Source organism: Bombina bombina, chromosome 2 (genome assembly GCF_027579735.1).
Source record: "Bombina bombina isolate aBomBom1 chromosome 2, aBomBom1.pri, whole genome shotgun sequence".
NCBI classification, from domain to species: Eukaryota; Metazoa; Chordata; class Amphibia; order Anura; family Bombinatoridae; genus Bombina; species Bombina bombina.
The window spans coordinates 1,294,326,057-1,294,343,556 of record NC_069500.1 but is presented as its reverse complement, the minus strand read 5'-3'; the positions used below and the strand labels follow the sequence as shown (position 1 = coordinate 1,294,343,556).

At 36.1% G+C, this 17,500-nt stretch overlaps 1 protein-coding gene across 4 annotated transcripts in view; it reads left to right on the top strand.

The window, feature by feature from the left end:
* The window catches only part of CPEB2 (cytoplasmic polyadenylation element binding protein 2), a 180,740-nt gene that overhangs the window by 6,675 nt on the left and 156,565 nt on the right, over positions 1–17,500 (top strand). For 2 of the 4 annotated variants that reach the window (XM_053704132.1, XM_053704130.1), the window contains exon 2: positions 14,688–14,969. In XM_053704132.1, the coding sequence (XP_053560107.1) occupies positions 14,688–14,969 (282 nt within the window). Of the gene's footprint in view, positions 1–14,687; positions 14,979–17,500 lie in introns of all 4 variants that reach the window. The other 2 variants (XM_053704131.1, XM_053704129.1) reach the window with 1 other exon arrangement.

The window sequence follows — 17,500 nt, the reverse complement described above, 5'->3', positions numbered from 1 at the left end:
AATAAGGAAATCTATAATTTCAAACAAATTCAACATTATATATACAGTGTATGTGTGTGTGTGTGTGTGTGTGTGTGTATATATGTATGTATGTGTATGTGTGTATATATATATATATATATATATATATATATATATATATATATATATATATATATGATATAGATCTCTCTCTAAATTTAATGTCTCTTAAAAGTTGACTTTTTTTCCTTTTATACATATGAGAGATCACTATTTAAGCATGTTATTTTTGCATGAAAAAGCTGGCTGACAAGACACAGTTCTTTTGGTGGATAGTGACATCCCCACAAGCATAATAAATACTTATTATTCAGCACAGAAACATTAGTATTTCCAACAAAGATTTTGACTGCCTCCTTTTGGAAACCTTTAAAATAAAAAAAATAAATAAAAAAAAAAAAGAGGAAAAAAAATGCTTATTAATAGCAATCCCAGGACATACTTGAAAACGAGAGAAATCTCAATGTATCAATCCTGGTAAAATATTTTATAAATAAAATAAATGTCATTATTGTTTCTATTTCTAACAAACATATATACTTACCCACCAACCAGAGGATTGTCAGATATTACATAACATTGTAGGTTGTCCACACTTGTTTGTTCAAATGTTAGAATGTAGACCAACCCTTTAAATGCACATTTGTTTTGTGCTGCAGGATGTACACGTTTAGAGTCTTGGCATTCAAATATTCATATTCATTTCATTCAAATATTCATTTCATTTAAATTGGGTTTCTCAGATATACAAGTGTGAGAGAGCATGGAGACTCATTGGAGTGTAAGATTCAAATGTTAAATCTTCTAAACTTCATTTGAAACCAATGATTTAGTTCAAGTCTGTGAGAAGATGCATTTTACATCCTTTTTAAATACATAGGTGCCGATTTAGCATTGGTGCGAGCGGACATGATCCGCTGTCGGCATTTCTTTGCACAGGCATTTCTCGTGAAATGCTTGTGCAATGCCGCCCCCTGCACATTTGCGGCCAGGGGGTGCCAATCATCCTGATCGTATCTGATTGGGCTGATTGCTGTCCGCTGCTTCAGAGGTGGCGGATGAGTTAAGGAGCAGCGGTCTTATGACTGCTACTTCTTAACTCTAGTTTCTGGCAAGCCTGAAACAGATGCATACGGGGCTTGGTAACTCGGCCCTATTGCATCAATCTCTGACATCTAGGAGTTAGGGGCCAAAATGTTACTTCTGGCTTCCATCTTTTGATATGATTTTGTGCTAATCTATATGTAAATTCCATCCATGGCTCCTTTTAAAACAAAGAAAAAAGCAACAAACGTATTTGCTACATTTGGATTTGCTGTGGGACAACTTAAAGGGACAGTCAACACCCAATGCAACTTAACTCCATACATTAGATCAGGAATAGAAGATGCAGCTGCATCGCATGTTGATGATCTCTAACGGTATTGGAGTAATCACCCAAAATATATATGCTTTTTCCATGTAGATATGGCCGCCAAACTCCCCCCACTGTTACGTAATAGCTTTCTTTTTAATTTAATCCTCCAATCATAATCCATTCCTCGGTTGGATTGTTAACACGCGTTCACAGAGAATCGCACATGCGCAATGGATTAGGAACAATGCAATCTAGCCACTATGGTAATCACAGCAGCACTTACGATTTCGGTTTGAGTTTGCGAGCGGGTAGAAGATAATGCGCATGCGCATTATCAAAACAGCAATGTCACCCTTTCAACAGGAATGACCAGGGAAAAGATTAGAAAAGGGGACTAAGGAGGAAGGGGAGGAGTTTGTCGGCCATATCTACCTGAAATAAACGTTTGTATTTTGGGTGATTACTCCATACCCTTAGAGCTCATCAACATGCGATGCGGTGCAGCTGCATCTTCTATTACTGATCTAAGGTATGGAGTTATGAAATATCGGGTGTTGACTGTCCCTTTAAGGACAAATAAACTCTTATCTAACAATCTGTCATGCCTCTGTATCCTGCGGTATATGCTTCACCCTCTGGGACAGTGAAAATACAATTGTTACAGGGTAATTGCAGAACTAAACATTTAAAATAAATACTGAATTGCAAATGTTTCCCTTCAAAACGTAGTTATAGGGACACATCAAAATAAACTTTTTTTTGGTTCAGATAAAACAATTTACTTCCATTATAACATTTTGCACAGTCTTTTTTTTTTTTTTTTATTCACACTTTCTGGGGAACAAGATCTTACTGAGCATGTGCACAAGCTCACAGGTTATTTGTATACCAGTCTGTGATTGGCTGATGTCTATCACATGATACAGGGGGGTTTGAAAAAGGGAGAACAAATACATTTTTTTTTTTAAATATGCACTTGTTAATTTAATTCTACTGCATTGAGAGGTCCTTTAAACATTTAACTACACATAGAAGTGGAAAAAAGGAAGATGGGCTGTGTTTTGATATAATTATGTGCTTAACCCCTGCAAATAAAAATGTTTTGGGTAAAAACCCTTAATCCATAAGGATTTTTTACCAGAAACATTTCTATTTGACCCATAAATTACATAATAAAGGTCTTTAAAGAATTGGACAGTGCTGCCTGATTACTTTTGGCTCAGGATATAGTACAGGGTTTGACAGTAGCCCCTATATCGGCTTGCACTGGGAAGGAGTTGCTGTGCTCTGTTTAGTAGCAAACATATAGTTAAAGGGACAGTATACACTCATTTTCATATAACTGCATGTAATAGACACTACTATAAAGAATAAGATGCACAGATACTGATATAAAAATCCAGCATAAAACTGTTTAAAAACTTACTTAGAAGCTCTCAGTTTAACTCTGTTAAAAAGGTAGCTGGAAACCCCACCCACTTTTGCATATGAAAAGACCGTTTGGACACCCCTGCTTTACACAAACAGGAGCAAGCTGGAGTAGGTAGCTGACGGTATTCTCCTAAAACTTTGGGGCTTGGTTAGGAGTCTGAAAATCAGAGCAATGTTATTTAAAAATAAGCAAAACTATACATTTAACAAAATAAAATAAACATAATATATGGGCTATATAAATAGATCATCTACAAAACATTTATGCAAAGAAAAAATGATTTTATAATGTCCCTTTTAATACAAATAGCAGGTAGAAGCCAAAAGCCATCTTTTTGTTATATAAATGAATCTTTGTGCAGATTATAAAGTTACACAAACATCTGACATGGTTATAAAATGGCATTAAATAAACATAGACATTATATTTTCATATGTAAATATGCTTATAAATGCATTATGTTTTACTTTTTAAAAAAAAAAAAAAAATCAAATTAGAAGCAAGCAGGTGTATATTACATACAAAGATATTAATTGCTTGTTGGGTCATAGGGACAACTCCCATAGCTATAGTGCTGTGGAATCTGTTGGCACTCTACAATTATTAGTATTAGGAATAGTATTTTTTTTTTACTACTATAATTATTATTAGTATTAGGGGAGAGGGACAAAAGAAAAGGATGTTTATGACAAAATAACATTTTCAGCAGACTGTAGTACAGTTTGAAACCCTTTTTGATGGAACGAAGACAATGGAGTATAATGTTTTTTTTGTTTTTTTTTTCTCAGCTGATTTACAATTATTTTGGTTCAGCTGTTCAAAGTTCATTTGGTAATGATTGTAATAGTGACTGGCTTGTTGCACCAGATTTGTCAAACAAGCGCTAACCCTGGAACCACAGTAGTCTTGTATACTTTTCTGTAGCACTCTCAGTGCCCTTTATGAATAGACCAACAGGCATTTTTTTAACATTGTTTTGACGGAACTAAATCTGTAGCGCTAGCTGTCATTACTTAAAGGGTCAGTGTATTCAAATATTTGCCCATTTTAAAAATGAAAATAGTAAATTAAATGCGTGTGTGTTTTAAACTTGTTACGCCTACTACATCAGACAATTTCTATACATCTTTAAAGCCATTATTTCTTACGTAGTCATCTCTCCCCATGTGTGGGGAATCTGCTCGTGCATGGGAAACAATCATAGCTAGTACCATGCTCTCTAAATGGTGCATATTCACATTTTTATCGTTTTGGCTGTGTGTGCCTTCTCAGGTATCTAACGCTCAATCACTGCAGCCAAAATATATGGCACATGTTTTGTATGTAATGTGTACTTATTTTCACTGTTCTATTTCTCTTTAACCCCTTAATGACCACAGCACTTTTCCATTTTCTGTCCGTTTGGGACCAAGGCTATTTTTACATTTTTGCGGTGTTTGTGTTTAGCTGTAATTTTCCTCTTACTCATTTACTGTACCCACACATATTATATACTGTTTTTCACGCCATTAAATGGACTTTCTAAAGATACCATTATTTTCATCATATCTTATAATTTACTATAAAAAAAATTATAAAATATGAGGGAAAAAATTGAAAAAAACACACTTTTTCTAACTATGACCCCCAAAATCTGTTACACATCTATAATCACCAAAAAACACTCGTGCTAAATAGTTTCTAAATTTTGTCCTGAGTTTAGAAATACCCAATGTTTACATGTTCTTTGTTTTTTTTTTTTGCAAGTTATAGGGCCATAAATACAAGTAGCACTTTGCTATTTCCAAACCATTATTTTTCAAAATTAGCGCTAGTTACATTAGAACACTAATATCTTTCAGGAATCTCTGAATATCCCATGACATGTATATATTTTTGTTTAGTAGACATCCCAAAGTATTGATCTAGGCCCATTTTGGTATATTTCATGCCACCATTTCACCGCCAAATGCGATTAAATACAAAAAATCGTTCACTTTTTTTACAAATTTTTTCACAAACTTTTGGTTTCTCACTGAAATTATTTACAAACAGCTTGTGCAATTATGGCTTAAATGGTTGTAAATTCTTCTCTGGGATCCCCTTTGTTCAGAAATAGCAGACATATATGGCTTTGGCGTTGCTTTTTAGTAATTAGAAGGCTGCTAAATGCCACTGCGCACTACACATGTATTATGCCCAGCAGTGAAGGGGTTAATTATGGAGCATGTAGGAAGTTTTTAGGGATAATTTTAGCTTTAGTGTAGTGTAGTAGACAACCTGAAGTATTGATCTAGGCCAATTTTGGTATATTTCATGCCGCCATTTCACCGCCAAATGCGATCAAATTAAAAAAAACGTTACATTTTTCACAATTTTAGGTTTCTCACTGAAATCATTTACAAACAGCTTGTGCAATTATGGCACAAATTGTTGTAAATGCTTCTCTGGGATCCCCTTTGTTCAGAAATAGCAGACATATATGGCTTTGGCGTTGCTTTTTGGTAATTAGAAGGCCACTAAATGCCGTTGCGCATCACACGAGTATTATGGCTAGCAGTGAAGGGGTTAATTAGGTAGCTTGTAGGGAGCTTGCAGGGTTAATTTTAGCTTTAGTGTAGAGATCAGCCTCCCACCTGACACATCACACCCCCTGATCCCTCCCAAACAGCTCTTTTCCCTCCCCCGCCATCTTAAGTACTGGCAGAAAGTCTGCCAGTACTAAAATAAAAGCTATCTTTTTTATTTTTTTGAGCATATTTACATATGCTGCTATGTAGGATCCCCCCTTAGCCCCCAACCTCCCTGATCCCCCCCCAAACAGCTCTCTAACCCCCCCCCCCGCCTTATTGTGTGCCATATTGGGTACTGGCAGCTGTCTGCCAGTACCCAGTTTGAAATTAAAAAGTTTTTGTTTATTTTTATTAAAAAAAACAACTATTTTCTGTAGTGTAGCTGCCCCCCCACAACCCCCAACCCTCTCCCAGATTACTACTTTTATTTATTTATACCCTCTCTCCCACTGAGTCTCTCCCACTGAGTCCTTATAATTGTTCCATAGTGTAGGGTTCCCACCCGCACATGCGCGCACCCACCCTCGTGCACGCGCTCGTACGCACGCTCCCGTGCACGCGCGCGCATTCTGGCACGCACCCCACACGCGATCCTGCCTCCATTGATCGCCGACCACCCACCTTCCTGGATAAGCTCCCACCCACCAACGAACACCACGATCAATGGCCAATGCAGAGAGGGCCACAGAGTGGCTCTCTAAATCGGACTGCTCAAAACTGTTATTGCAGGATGCCTCAATATCGAGGCATCACTGCAATAACATGAAAGCGGCTGGAAGCGATCAGGATCGCTTCCAGGGCTTTCAAAGACCAACGACGTACGGGGTACGTCCTTGGTCCTTAACTGCATTTTTTTTGCAGGACGTACCCCATACGTCGTTGGTCGTTAAGGGGTTAAAAGGACACTGAACCCAAATTTTTTTCTTTAATTATTCAGATAGAGCATGCAATTTTAAGCAACTTTCTAATTTACTCCTATTTTTTTTTCTTCATTTACTTGCTATCTTTATTTTGAAAAAGAAGGCATCTATGCTTCTTTTTTGGTTCAGCCTCTGCACAGCACTTTTTTTATTGGTGGATGAATTTATCCACCAATCAGCAAGAATAACCCAGGTTATTCACCAAAAATGGGCCGGCATCTAAACTTACATTCTTACATTTCAAATAAAGATACCAAGAGCATGAAGAAAATTTGATAATAGGAGTAAATTAGAAAGTTGCTTAAAATTGTCTGCTCTATCAGAATCATGAAAGAGAAAAAAATTTGGGTTCAGTGTCCCTTTAATACATTAGACTTTGTATTTTCTATTTTCAGCATTGCTCCTTGGCTTTTCCAATCCATATTTACCTCCTCTTCTTTCTTCTTGGTAGCCTCCTTTCTCTGCACTCCACTCCATTTTTCCCTTCTCTTTTGCCCTTCAGTTCCAACATACGAAGAACACAACAGAAAACTTGGAGTCGCTGTATCGTGCTCTGACAATCTCACCACATTCATACAATGATTTGTCTGTTAATATTTTGGATGTAATTTAAATACATATTGTAATGGGAACTTGTATACAGAAATATCTACTATATCAGTTTCACTTTGCCCAGGTAAACAGGAAGCAGTGCTACTGTACTCTGCATTTCAAAGGGACAGAAGTTAGTAGTTTTGTGGACCTATAGAATTGTAGCACACTTTGCAATATAGCATGTGTTAAAAGAAACGGTTAAAGTAGATCCCCTCCCAAAAAAAGCTATTTTTAACATTGAGTTTGGCACCTCTTATGTGCCCTCCACTGCTTATTTCAGACCATACTTAGTTTCTGATTGGCTAGTGCCACGTCATGCATACACGCGATTAAAAGGAAAGCACTGGCACGCTACACATTTAGTGGGTTAAAATATTATGCTGGGTCTGTACAACCCTTTAGCCAAACCCCTTACATTTAAATTGGAGATGGGTGGAGCAGTGCTTGCCGGGACATGTCTGTGCTGTAGGATAACAAAGATTGGGAAGTTGTTACTTTGTTATTCAAAATAGCTTTTTGTCATTTAAAGGGGCAGTCCAACATTTTTATTGTTTAAAAAGATAGATTATCCCTTTATTACCCATCCCCCAGTTGTGCACAGCGAACATGGATATATTAATGTACCTTTTACCTCTGATTACCTTGTATCTAAACCTCTTCCGATAGCCCCCCCTTATCACATGGCTATTTATGATCTATTGACTTGCATTTTAGTCCGTTAGTGCAGTGTCAGCCACAACTCCACTGGAGAGAGCACAGTGTTATCTATATGGCCCACATGAACTAGCAGTCTCCTGTTGTGAAAAGCTAATAAAAAAAGCGTGTGATAAGAGACTGTAGTGGCTGAGAAACAGACAGAAATTTAGAGGTTTAAATGTTATAAAGTATATTAATATAACTGTTATTTGTGCAAAGCTGGGGATCATGTATTAAAGGGGTTATCTTTTTAAACAATGACAATTCTGGTGTAGACTGTCCCTTTAAGCCTTCAAATTTGGAAGTTTATGAATGTCTTTAGATTTTAAAATCTGTGCTGCAGTTGCATATTTGTGTGACGCAAATGTAATAAAGATTCCAGCACCAAGTAACTGTGCTGAGTATTCTGCTGATCCTATTTAACACGTATAAGTGACTGTTCTATTAACATCAAAGTGCTAATATATTGGGGCAGTTTGCGCAGTAAAGCTCATGTGGTCATTAGGCAGTCACAAGCATTACACACTAAGCTGCTGACTTTTTAAATACATTCCGTATTTAGAAAGCAAATCACTTTATGGAGTGTGTGAGAATTGAAGTTTCTATCGTTACTAAATAAAAATTGTGACCTAGCCTTGTTCATCATCTTATACCAGCAAACAAGCAATGCAAAATGTATTCTAAGCACTTGGTGGTATTTATAATGATCCAACAAGGCAACCTGTCTTTCATACAGGTAGAGAGAGGTGTATGATATTGACATATGTAGAAATAACCACCAAAAAAATGTGGTAAATTAAAATAAAACAACCCCTTTCTTCCAGGAATTGAAGCTATGCAGAGTGAGGCATTTGTGGTTTTTGTAGTTCTGAGTAGAGATCAAGGGCTGATCATTTATTTAGTTATGAGTCCTTAAAGGGATATTATACATTTTCTCTTTGCATAAATGTTTTGTAGAGCTATTTATATAGCCCATAAAGTTGTTTTTTCTTTTTTTTTTTTTAAATGTATAGTTTTGCTTATTTTTAAATAGCATTGCTCTGATTTTCTGACTCCTAACCAAGCCCCAAAGTTTTAGGAGAAAACCGACAGATACCTTCTCCAGCTTGCTCCTGTTTGTGTAAAGGGTCTTTTCATATGCAAAAGAAGGGGGGGTATGTCTTATTTGCCACTTGCAGTGGGCTTTCCAGCTCCCTTTTCAATAGAGCTAAACTGAGAACTTCTAAGTAAGTTTTTATACGGTTTTATACTGAATTTTTATATCCGTATCTGTGCATCTTATTCTTTATAGTAGTGTCTATTACATGCAGTTATATGAAAATTAGTGTATACTGTCTCTTTGAGAATATGTAGAAGCCAGACTAATTGTATTTTAGTATACAAATAATGTATATATACAGTAGATGCATGTAATATAATATAGAATGTGGGAGGCCTGTAGTAACATTTTTACAAAGGATAGTCTATTTGCCAATCTCGGACTTCATCCTTTCTGTACCTATGAGATGTATGTGCGGATTTGTTATACCTAGGAATTATCTTCTTTAGGTCTAACACTTGTTTTTTTGGTCATTCTGGCTTGCCGTTGTGTGTCTGCAGTAAAGTGTATGACCTACTCTACTGGAAATGAAGTCAGGTGTATGATCCCGTTTGTTTGTCAAGCTTGTAATTATACAGTCTTGTATTGTAGCAACTGCACAGTCTGCCTTGGAGAGTTTGGTTGCTTCTCCCAGAAATGTAAAACAAAGCCTTTTTATTGACAGCCTTATTACCTCTAATGATTGTTTATGGATGGGTGTCTGTGTATTTATTCATTGGAATAGTTGTGATGCCTTCTGACAGGGCGTTCTGCATGTCTTTCATTATGACTACAGTCTTTCATTAAGAGTTTACAGTGAAACCCTTCCATCCCAAAAGGTTTGACTTGTTAAGTAGCATTGTTCTTTTTTTTTTTTCTTCACTGCAATGTTTAAGATGGAAGACCTGCGTTCTGAGCTTATAGGATTCTGTGTCTGTACTCGGATATGCCTAAAGGTACAAAGCAGAGAATTTAAGCCGTCGATGAGTGCATTGACGTCATGGTATACCAAAACCAATATTGAACAATTAAACACATTTCTGATTAGCTCAAGGGAAAAAAAGAAACCTTTAGACATATTTTTCCTTTTCTGTTTTGTTTTCTCATCATGCTTATTGTACCTACAATAAGAGTAGTGTTGACATGTGGTAGGAAAAGGAAGACCCTCCCTCTTTGCTTCTATGCCAGAAGTTGTAGTTTTTTTTATTATTTATTTACCCTTTTGTCTGATCAGATGCATTATATTGTCATTTAACACTATATACTGAAAATGTTAATCCGATCTTGGATCTGTTGACCAAGTGTTATGGAATATGTTTTATCTTAACAAATAAGACGTTATTATTATTATTAATTATTATCTTAAAACTTAAGCTTTTAACTATGAGTCTTAGGAATACATCTTTTAGTATAGAAGAAAATTTAAGGAACTATGTTACGTCCTCAATATGGCCAAAGTAACCACATAACATTCACAAGGGAACAACATTCTGAGTAGTTTTTAAAAAACATTCAAAATTAGATATTTGTTTTGCTTCAAACTCTCTATCCTAGTATCTGTATAATCCATCTGTCATTTAAAGGGATAGTCAAATCTAAATGTAGCCACTAATCGGCAAGCGCTACCCAGCTGAACCAAAAATGGTCCGGCTCCTAAACGTATATTCTTGCTTTTTCAAATAAAGATACAAAGAGAATGAGTAAATAAAGAGAGAAGCGCTCAACCTGGGAACGAACAATAGCATAATAGCTTGTTCTATGGCTAGTTACCACCCAAGAAGCAGCCTTTTTGCTCAACATGTGCCTTTCACAGAGAATAACTTTCCTGAAGCATATCAGTCTGATCCTGACTTCACAGTACAGTCCAACCCCGAAATACCAGGCAATCCTTCTCTAAACGAGAGAAACGGCAAAACCCCAGGCGTACGTTTCTGCCTATTGTGGGCCTAGTCAGTGAGGTGCAGCCATATCACTCTAGGCACACTGAGCAATGGGTCCACGTCTGGATTCCCATATCACACTTAGGGACACTTCCCTAAGTGTCATAATTTGCATAAATAAAAAGAGAGAAGCGCTCAACCTAGGAACGAACAATGGCATAATAGCTTGTTCTATGGCTAGTTACAACCCTAGAAGCAGCCTCTTTTTGCTCAACATGTGCCTTTCACAGAGAAGAACTTTCCTGAAGCATATCAGTCTGATCCTGACTTCACAGTACAGTCCATCCCCGAAATACCAGGCAATCCCTCTCTGAACGAGAGAAACAGCAAGACCCCAGACGTACGTTTCAGCCTATTGTGGGCCTCGTCAGTGAGGTGCAGCCATATCACTCTAGGAACACTGAGCAACGGGTCCACGTCTGGGTTCCCGAGAATGAGGAAAAAATTGATAATAGGAGTAAAATAGAAAGTTGCTTAAAATTGCATGCTCTATCTAAATCATGAAAGCTTCATTTTGACTACTAGACTATCCATTTAACACTTGCAGACCCATCTGGCAGCTCTCTTTCCGCTACATCACACAAATATAGGTTTAATAAATTTAGTCAACTTCCACAAGTGGGATTAAAGTCAAAATTGAACTCCGAATAGAGCATGGGATTTTAAATAACTTTCTAATTTACTTCTATTATCAAATTTGCTTTGTGCTCTTTGTATCCTTTATTGAAAATCATACCAAGGTCAGGTTAGGATCAGCAATGCACTACTGGGAGCTACCTGCTTGATTAGTGGTTGCAAAAATATTCCCAGTGTCATTGGCTCACCAGATGTGTTCAGCTAGCTCCCAGTAGTGCATTGATGATGCTTCAACAAAAGATACCAGGGCAATAATACACATTTTGATAATAGAAGTAAATTGAAAAAGTGTTTAAAACTGTATGATCCATCTGAATCATGAAAGAAAAAATACATTTCAGATCCCTTCAATACTATAGTAACATTTGTTTAAGATTATCTAGGTCACAAAGTAAAATCACCAGCGGTAATGATATGGCCCCAACAAAGCTGCTGATACAGAATTATGTAAGTTGCTAGGGAGGGTTATACACAATCATACTTTAGGATGATTTAGGAGCCTGACATATTTAGGAACCTCTGCTCCTTTGGCCATGGGATTTTTCCACTCCTTACAGGATATAGATCTAGTGCATTTGTAGTACAAACATTACCACTTCTGCTTTTTTTTTTTTTTTGTTTGTGTGTGATAAAAAGTTATTTTAAAATAGTTACAACTTACTCACAATAATATAAATATTCATGGGCTGAAACTATTTTAAAATCTAGACCTAAGCAGCTAATTCTATTCCCGGTAAAACCTTTATGTACTGTTACCTAAATTGATAGGCTTTGCAACTTTGCTTCTCTCAAACAAAACAGGCTTTTGTGAGGTATCAAATTTGTCTGGATTACTTTTTCATTGGGGAACATACATAGGCGTGACCAATCGTCTGGTGTTGTGGACACTGACATTCCACGTTTATAGCAGTTGTTGTAGATAGAGATGTGCGATTGTGTTTTGTCCTTTGGAAAGCGATACAGTGCCAGATATATATATGGTCAGTACAAATTTTCACCAACCAATAAAGTGACCAAGAGGGATTTTTTTTTAAATCCCTTTAGGTGTAATCCTTTAATGAGGTTTTGATATAGATTCACTTTATATTCTATAGAGTTTTAATTAAATACTTTTATTAAACACTGTACCAGGAATTATATAACAATCTTTGTAATGGCACCTGCGGTTATCGGTCAGAATTAACAAGCGGCCCTTTTGCTCGTATATATGGCGTTTTGAAATGGTAGTTTACTTTTATGAAAATTCCAGCAGCATCAGCTTTGTTTAATTTAAAGGGGCATAATAGTGTTGCAATGAACAACATTGTGAATATTGTAATAGTATTTGCAATATTGCTATACTTTTTAAATGGCATATTTTTTTGTAGCTCTTTAAAGGGATATTAAACAATATCCAAAGCAAAGATTAGCTTGTGAATATTATGCAGATGTGTTTATTTTTAATTATGCTGTTTAAACTTTTAAGCTTTATAGTGTCAATATTTGTTTCTATACATTAATGGGCACTGCTATGTTGAAACCTAGGTTTCCCCTCATGTCTTTAGCTGTAGATAATTAGGGACATATAATCTCAGTAATTCTTTGCACAGCTCAGTGTCTGAATACTTTACTTTCCAGTTTTATATCTGTACCTAATTGTCTTCAGCGTGAAAAACAGATAAGGGGAAACCTGGGTGCCTAGGTTCTAACAAATCAGAGTGTGTTACTTGATAGAAACTTAGAAATGGAAAGCCCACAGGAAAATGGTACAAGATAAATAATAAAAGTATATTGCAAGCTTCTTTTACTACACACATATATTGTATTACTATCTCATACTGTTTAATGTCTCTTTAAGATACCAAATTATAAAACTAAGGATGTGTACTGACTGTTACTGATAGTTTAGTCACAAATGAGCAGCACTCATGTACAAATATCATTTTTTGATTAAAAAAAGTCCATAAGTTGTTAAAGGGCCATTTTTATAATCGAAAAATAACATGCTCTAATCCATTAGAGTATGTCATTTTAATACTATTGACCCTGCAGTACTGTGTGTTTAATCTCTGCAATAGGGTTAAACACACAGTAGAAATATCACTTGGGACTCGTGTGCACTGCTGTCTCGAGTGGAACTCACCACTGATCCAATCAGCAGCGCTAATATCACGACTCAGATGTTCCCAGCAGCACACAGTAGTGAAAAATCTTGGGTACCTAGGAATCTCTGACCAAATTTTCCAATTTTTAGTAACTAAAATTTCCATTCATTTAAAATAAAAATATGCAGGCCTTTCTGCCACAGGAACTGTTTGCCAATTTTAAAATGACCTGTGTGTTTGACTTGACACCAGACCAAAAAAAAACCTTATCGCCAATTCAATGCCCCTTAATGTGTCCTTTGGTGTAAGCGAACTGTGATAAAATATCATTGCAAACCCAAAATAGAAAGGCACAGGCACCTGGGGAATCTGTGTCCTCCCCAAGGTCATCACTGTATATTGTGCACAGGTGTTGGTTCTCGGCTTTTCCTCTGTGTGCATGGTATCTTAATGTATGGATAATAGGCTGCATACAAGTAAACATTATCTGTTAAAAATTTGTAACATTTACAGGTTAAAGGGACACTTAACCCACATTTTTTATCAATTTTTCTTCATTCACTTGCTATCTTTATTTGAAAAAGAAGGCATCTAAGCTTCTTTTTTGGTTTAGACTCTGGACAGCACTTTTTTATTGGTGGATTAATGTATCCACCAATCAGCAAGAATAACCCAGGTTATTCACCAAAAATGGGCCGGCATCTATCCTTACATTCTTGCATTTCAAATAAAGATACCAAGAGAATGAAGAACATTTGATAATAGGAGTAAATTAGAAAGTTGCTTAAAATTGCATGCTCTATCTGAATCACGAAAGAAAAAATTTGGGTTCAGTGTCCCTTTAAGAAATGTTATATGCTTTTTAAACACATATTGAACTAGCTGGTAATGCATGTGTGTGCAGTGTACGGCAGTATTTAATATTTATTGGCTGCTAGGAACAGCTTGCATAGCTATAATGTAGGAATGGGACATGCCTCAACAAGTGCAAAAAGAAAACTCGGCTTGTTCAGTATAATACTGTTAAACAGAAAATGCAAATTTACTGTAGAATTGTGGTTTTAGATATCATACTATTAATAGATGCATTACTCAGTGCTTTACACATCTGTTTAAAAACTAGGAGCCAGTAAGAATATTTAGGAGCCAGACTGGTATTTGTATATAGATATATGGAGAATAACTCAGTTAGGAGCCAGGGGTAGAATTCTTGGCTCCTGGGTTTGTCGAGCCCTGCTTTATTTGAATAGACAGGACTATTAATAGTAAGGATTAGTATTTTTGGTAAACAAATGTAAGCATTGTGCCATGAATACTGCTCATGTTATGGTAATACAGACTTGCTGATGGGGAATATAATTATCCTTTTTTTCACAGCCGATTGTAAAACAGTCTCCATGGAGCACCCATCAGGGCAGTGGCTGGAGCACAGGCGGCATGTCCTGGGGCGGTATGCATGGCAGAGATCACCGCCGGACCGCTAACATGGGAATCCCTGGCACTATGAACCAAATATCCCCTCTGAAAAAGCCTTATTCAGGCAATGTCATCGCCCCACCCAAGTTCACACGCACAAATCAATCACTCACTCCCAAATCTTGGATTGAAGACAACCTCTTCAGAACCGACAACAATAGCAACACACTCTTACCATTACAGGTGAGAATGGTATGTAATTAAAATCCAACTTTTGTGGCATTTTTATGTTGTGTGTCATTGGTTATATTTTTTATAACTGTATAATGTTGCAGCTGTCTCATTTGTGAATGTTTATGTATATTTTTCACAAAAAAACTAATAACACTTTAAGAAGCTAATAAATTGTCCCTTTTCATTACGTTTGAAGTGGGGACAGAAGTTTGTGGCATTCTGTTAGATCTTGTTTTAGTGATTTTTGTTTTCTTTATGTTAAGAGCAGAGTTGTTTACTGGTAGTTTGTTCACTCATGAGAAACCCCCCTCTTTTTATTGGGCAAAAAAACCCACTAAACCCACAGTGACTTCCTTATATATTCAGTGTTATTTGATTAGTAAATCAGGAACAATGACTGTAAAGCTACCCGCAAAAGAGCCCAAAATTAAAATGCTTTTAGTATAAATTTCACACTTTATTATTGGCCGGTAGTGCCGATAGGCTAGTGTAGTGAGTACCTATCTGTAATGTTCTTGTGTATCCATGTTTTATTTGATTTAGTTTGTTTTCCATTTCAGAAATGGATATTTTTAGCCCGGTTACCACCACCACCCAAGTGCCAGCCTCCATTCATTAGTTTATAATGTAATACAGATCTGAAGAGCTCTGGAAGCCTAAAGTGATGGGAAAGTAAGGCAAACTTGGAAATGTCTTGTATATTTATTTTTTACTAAAATTGTTCCTGAAAGGGTTAAAAATGATAGTTTCTGAAACTCACTGCTGCCGGCCCACTCCAAAGATGGATTTTTTTTTCAAGTGGTGACGTATTCACCATTCATCCAATAACTGTGTGTGCCGTAGGCCAGTATCGGTGGGGGTGAGTATCAGAAACTCTATCATTTTTAACTGTTTCAGGCACAATTTTATTAAAAACTTAAGATAACTTTAGACATTTTTAAATTCAAGTTTGCCTTTCTTTACCATCCATTTAAGATTGCTGCTTTCATGCTTTTTAAAAGGACTGTTAACACCTTTAAAAGGACAGGAACCCCATTTTTCTTTCATGATTCATATAGAGCATACAATTTTAAACAACTTTCCAGTTTATTTTAATTTGTTTCATTATCTAGGTATCGTTTGTTGAAAAGCATAGCTAGGTAGCCTCAGCATCTGGTTGCTGGTTGAAATCCCCCAAATTAATACTAAAAAAATAAATGTAACTTTTTATTTTTATAGAAAATTGTAACCTATTATGGAGGGGGTGGTCGCTGCTTTGTAAATTTCATCAGAGAGGGAGTAGGCGCAAGACTTTAAAAATCCCTCTTCTACAGCAACACAACGCAAATGTCTTTTAATTAGGTGTTCACTGTCCCTTTTAATGGCAATTTTATTAACCATAATGGTGATTGTGGTTTTGTTAATCCCTGGTTCACCTATCAACAAGAACTAAGCACAACTGCTGTAAAACCTGGGTGTTTTGAAACCACCTTTGTTAGAAGAATGTTCTGCAGGCGTGCAAAATAATGAACATACTAAATGAGAGTAAAAGTTTTTAATAGATCAATACTTTGTTTGACGCAGTTGTCTTCTGATATAGACAGTGAGCTACAGTCATTTTGTTAGCAACATAGGCTTTAATTTGCAGTTTTTATCTCTGTAGAAACAAGGTAGGAAGAGATAATGTGGGAGGGTTAGGCTTGTAAAGTCTGCTCTATACACTACAATTTTCATTCTTAAATACTGTAAAATGGGCAAAATAAATACATGTTGCAGAGTTGTTTTACTGCGCATAATTAAACATTTAGTGTCAGTCTCAAGGTGTTTACTGTCTCTGGACACAGTTTAGATTATAAGAATATCTTTGTAAATTGAGGACTGGATGGTTTTGGTTTATCTGTGTACAGACCTTGAGCTTCATTTCTGTCCCCTTGGTTGCATAATCTGAAACTGCAATTTATTTGTATATTCGGTATGCTGATGAGCTACTTCCCAGTGATATGAGGAATTGGATTTGAGAATTTCTTTAGCAGTGACACATTTATGGCATAACCATTGAAAGAAAGGAATACATATGTAGCAAAGATGGCAATGTTTATCAGCTGATAGATTTTACATGATAAAAACACATATAACCTCTTAGAAGTCTCTATTTCCATAATTGATTTAGTTTGGACATCTCAGAAATGTATAATTTACAGATCAGCTTTAAGGGATTGGTAAAAAAAAAAAGATAAGTAAAGTCAAAATTTAAGCATGCAATTTTAAATATCTTTCCCATTTACTTCTATTATCAAAATGTGCATAATATTATTATATATACACTTTCTGAGACACTAGCTCCTACTGAGCATGTGTAAGAGTCTCCAGTATATATGTATATTTGTTTTGTGATTGGCTAATACAAAGGAGAAGGAAAATTCAGACTGTTATTGCGTTGTTTTTTTATTATGCATTTTCTACTTTTCAGTTTTCTTTAAAAAACAAAAAACAAACTGGTTTGTGCCCTGGATAAATATTTTCTTGTCACAGTTGCATATGCCCCCTTCAGTCAGTAAAGC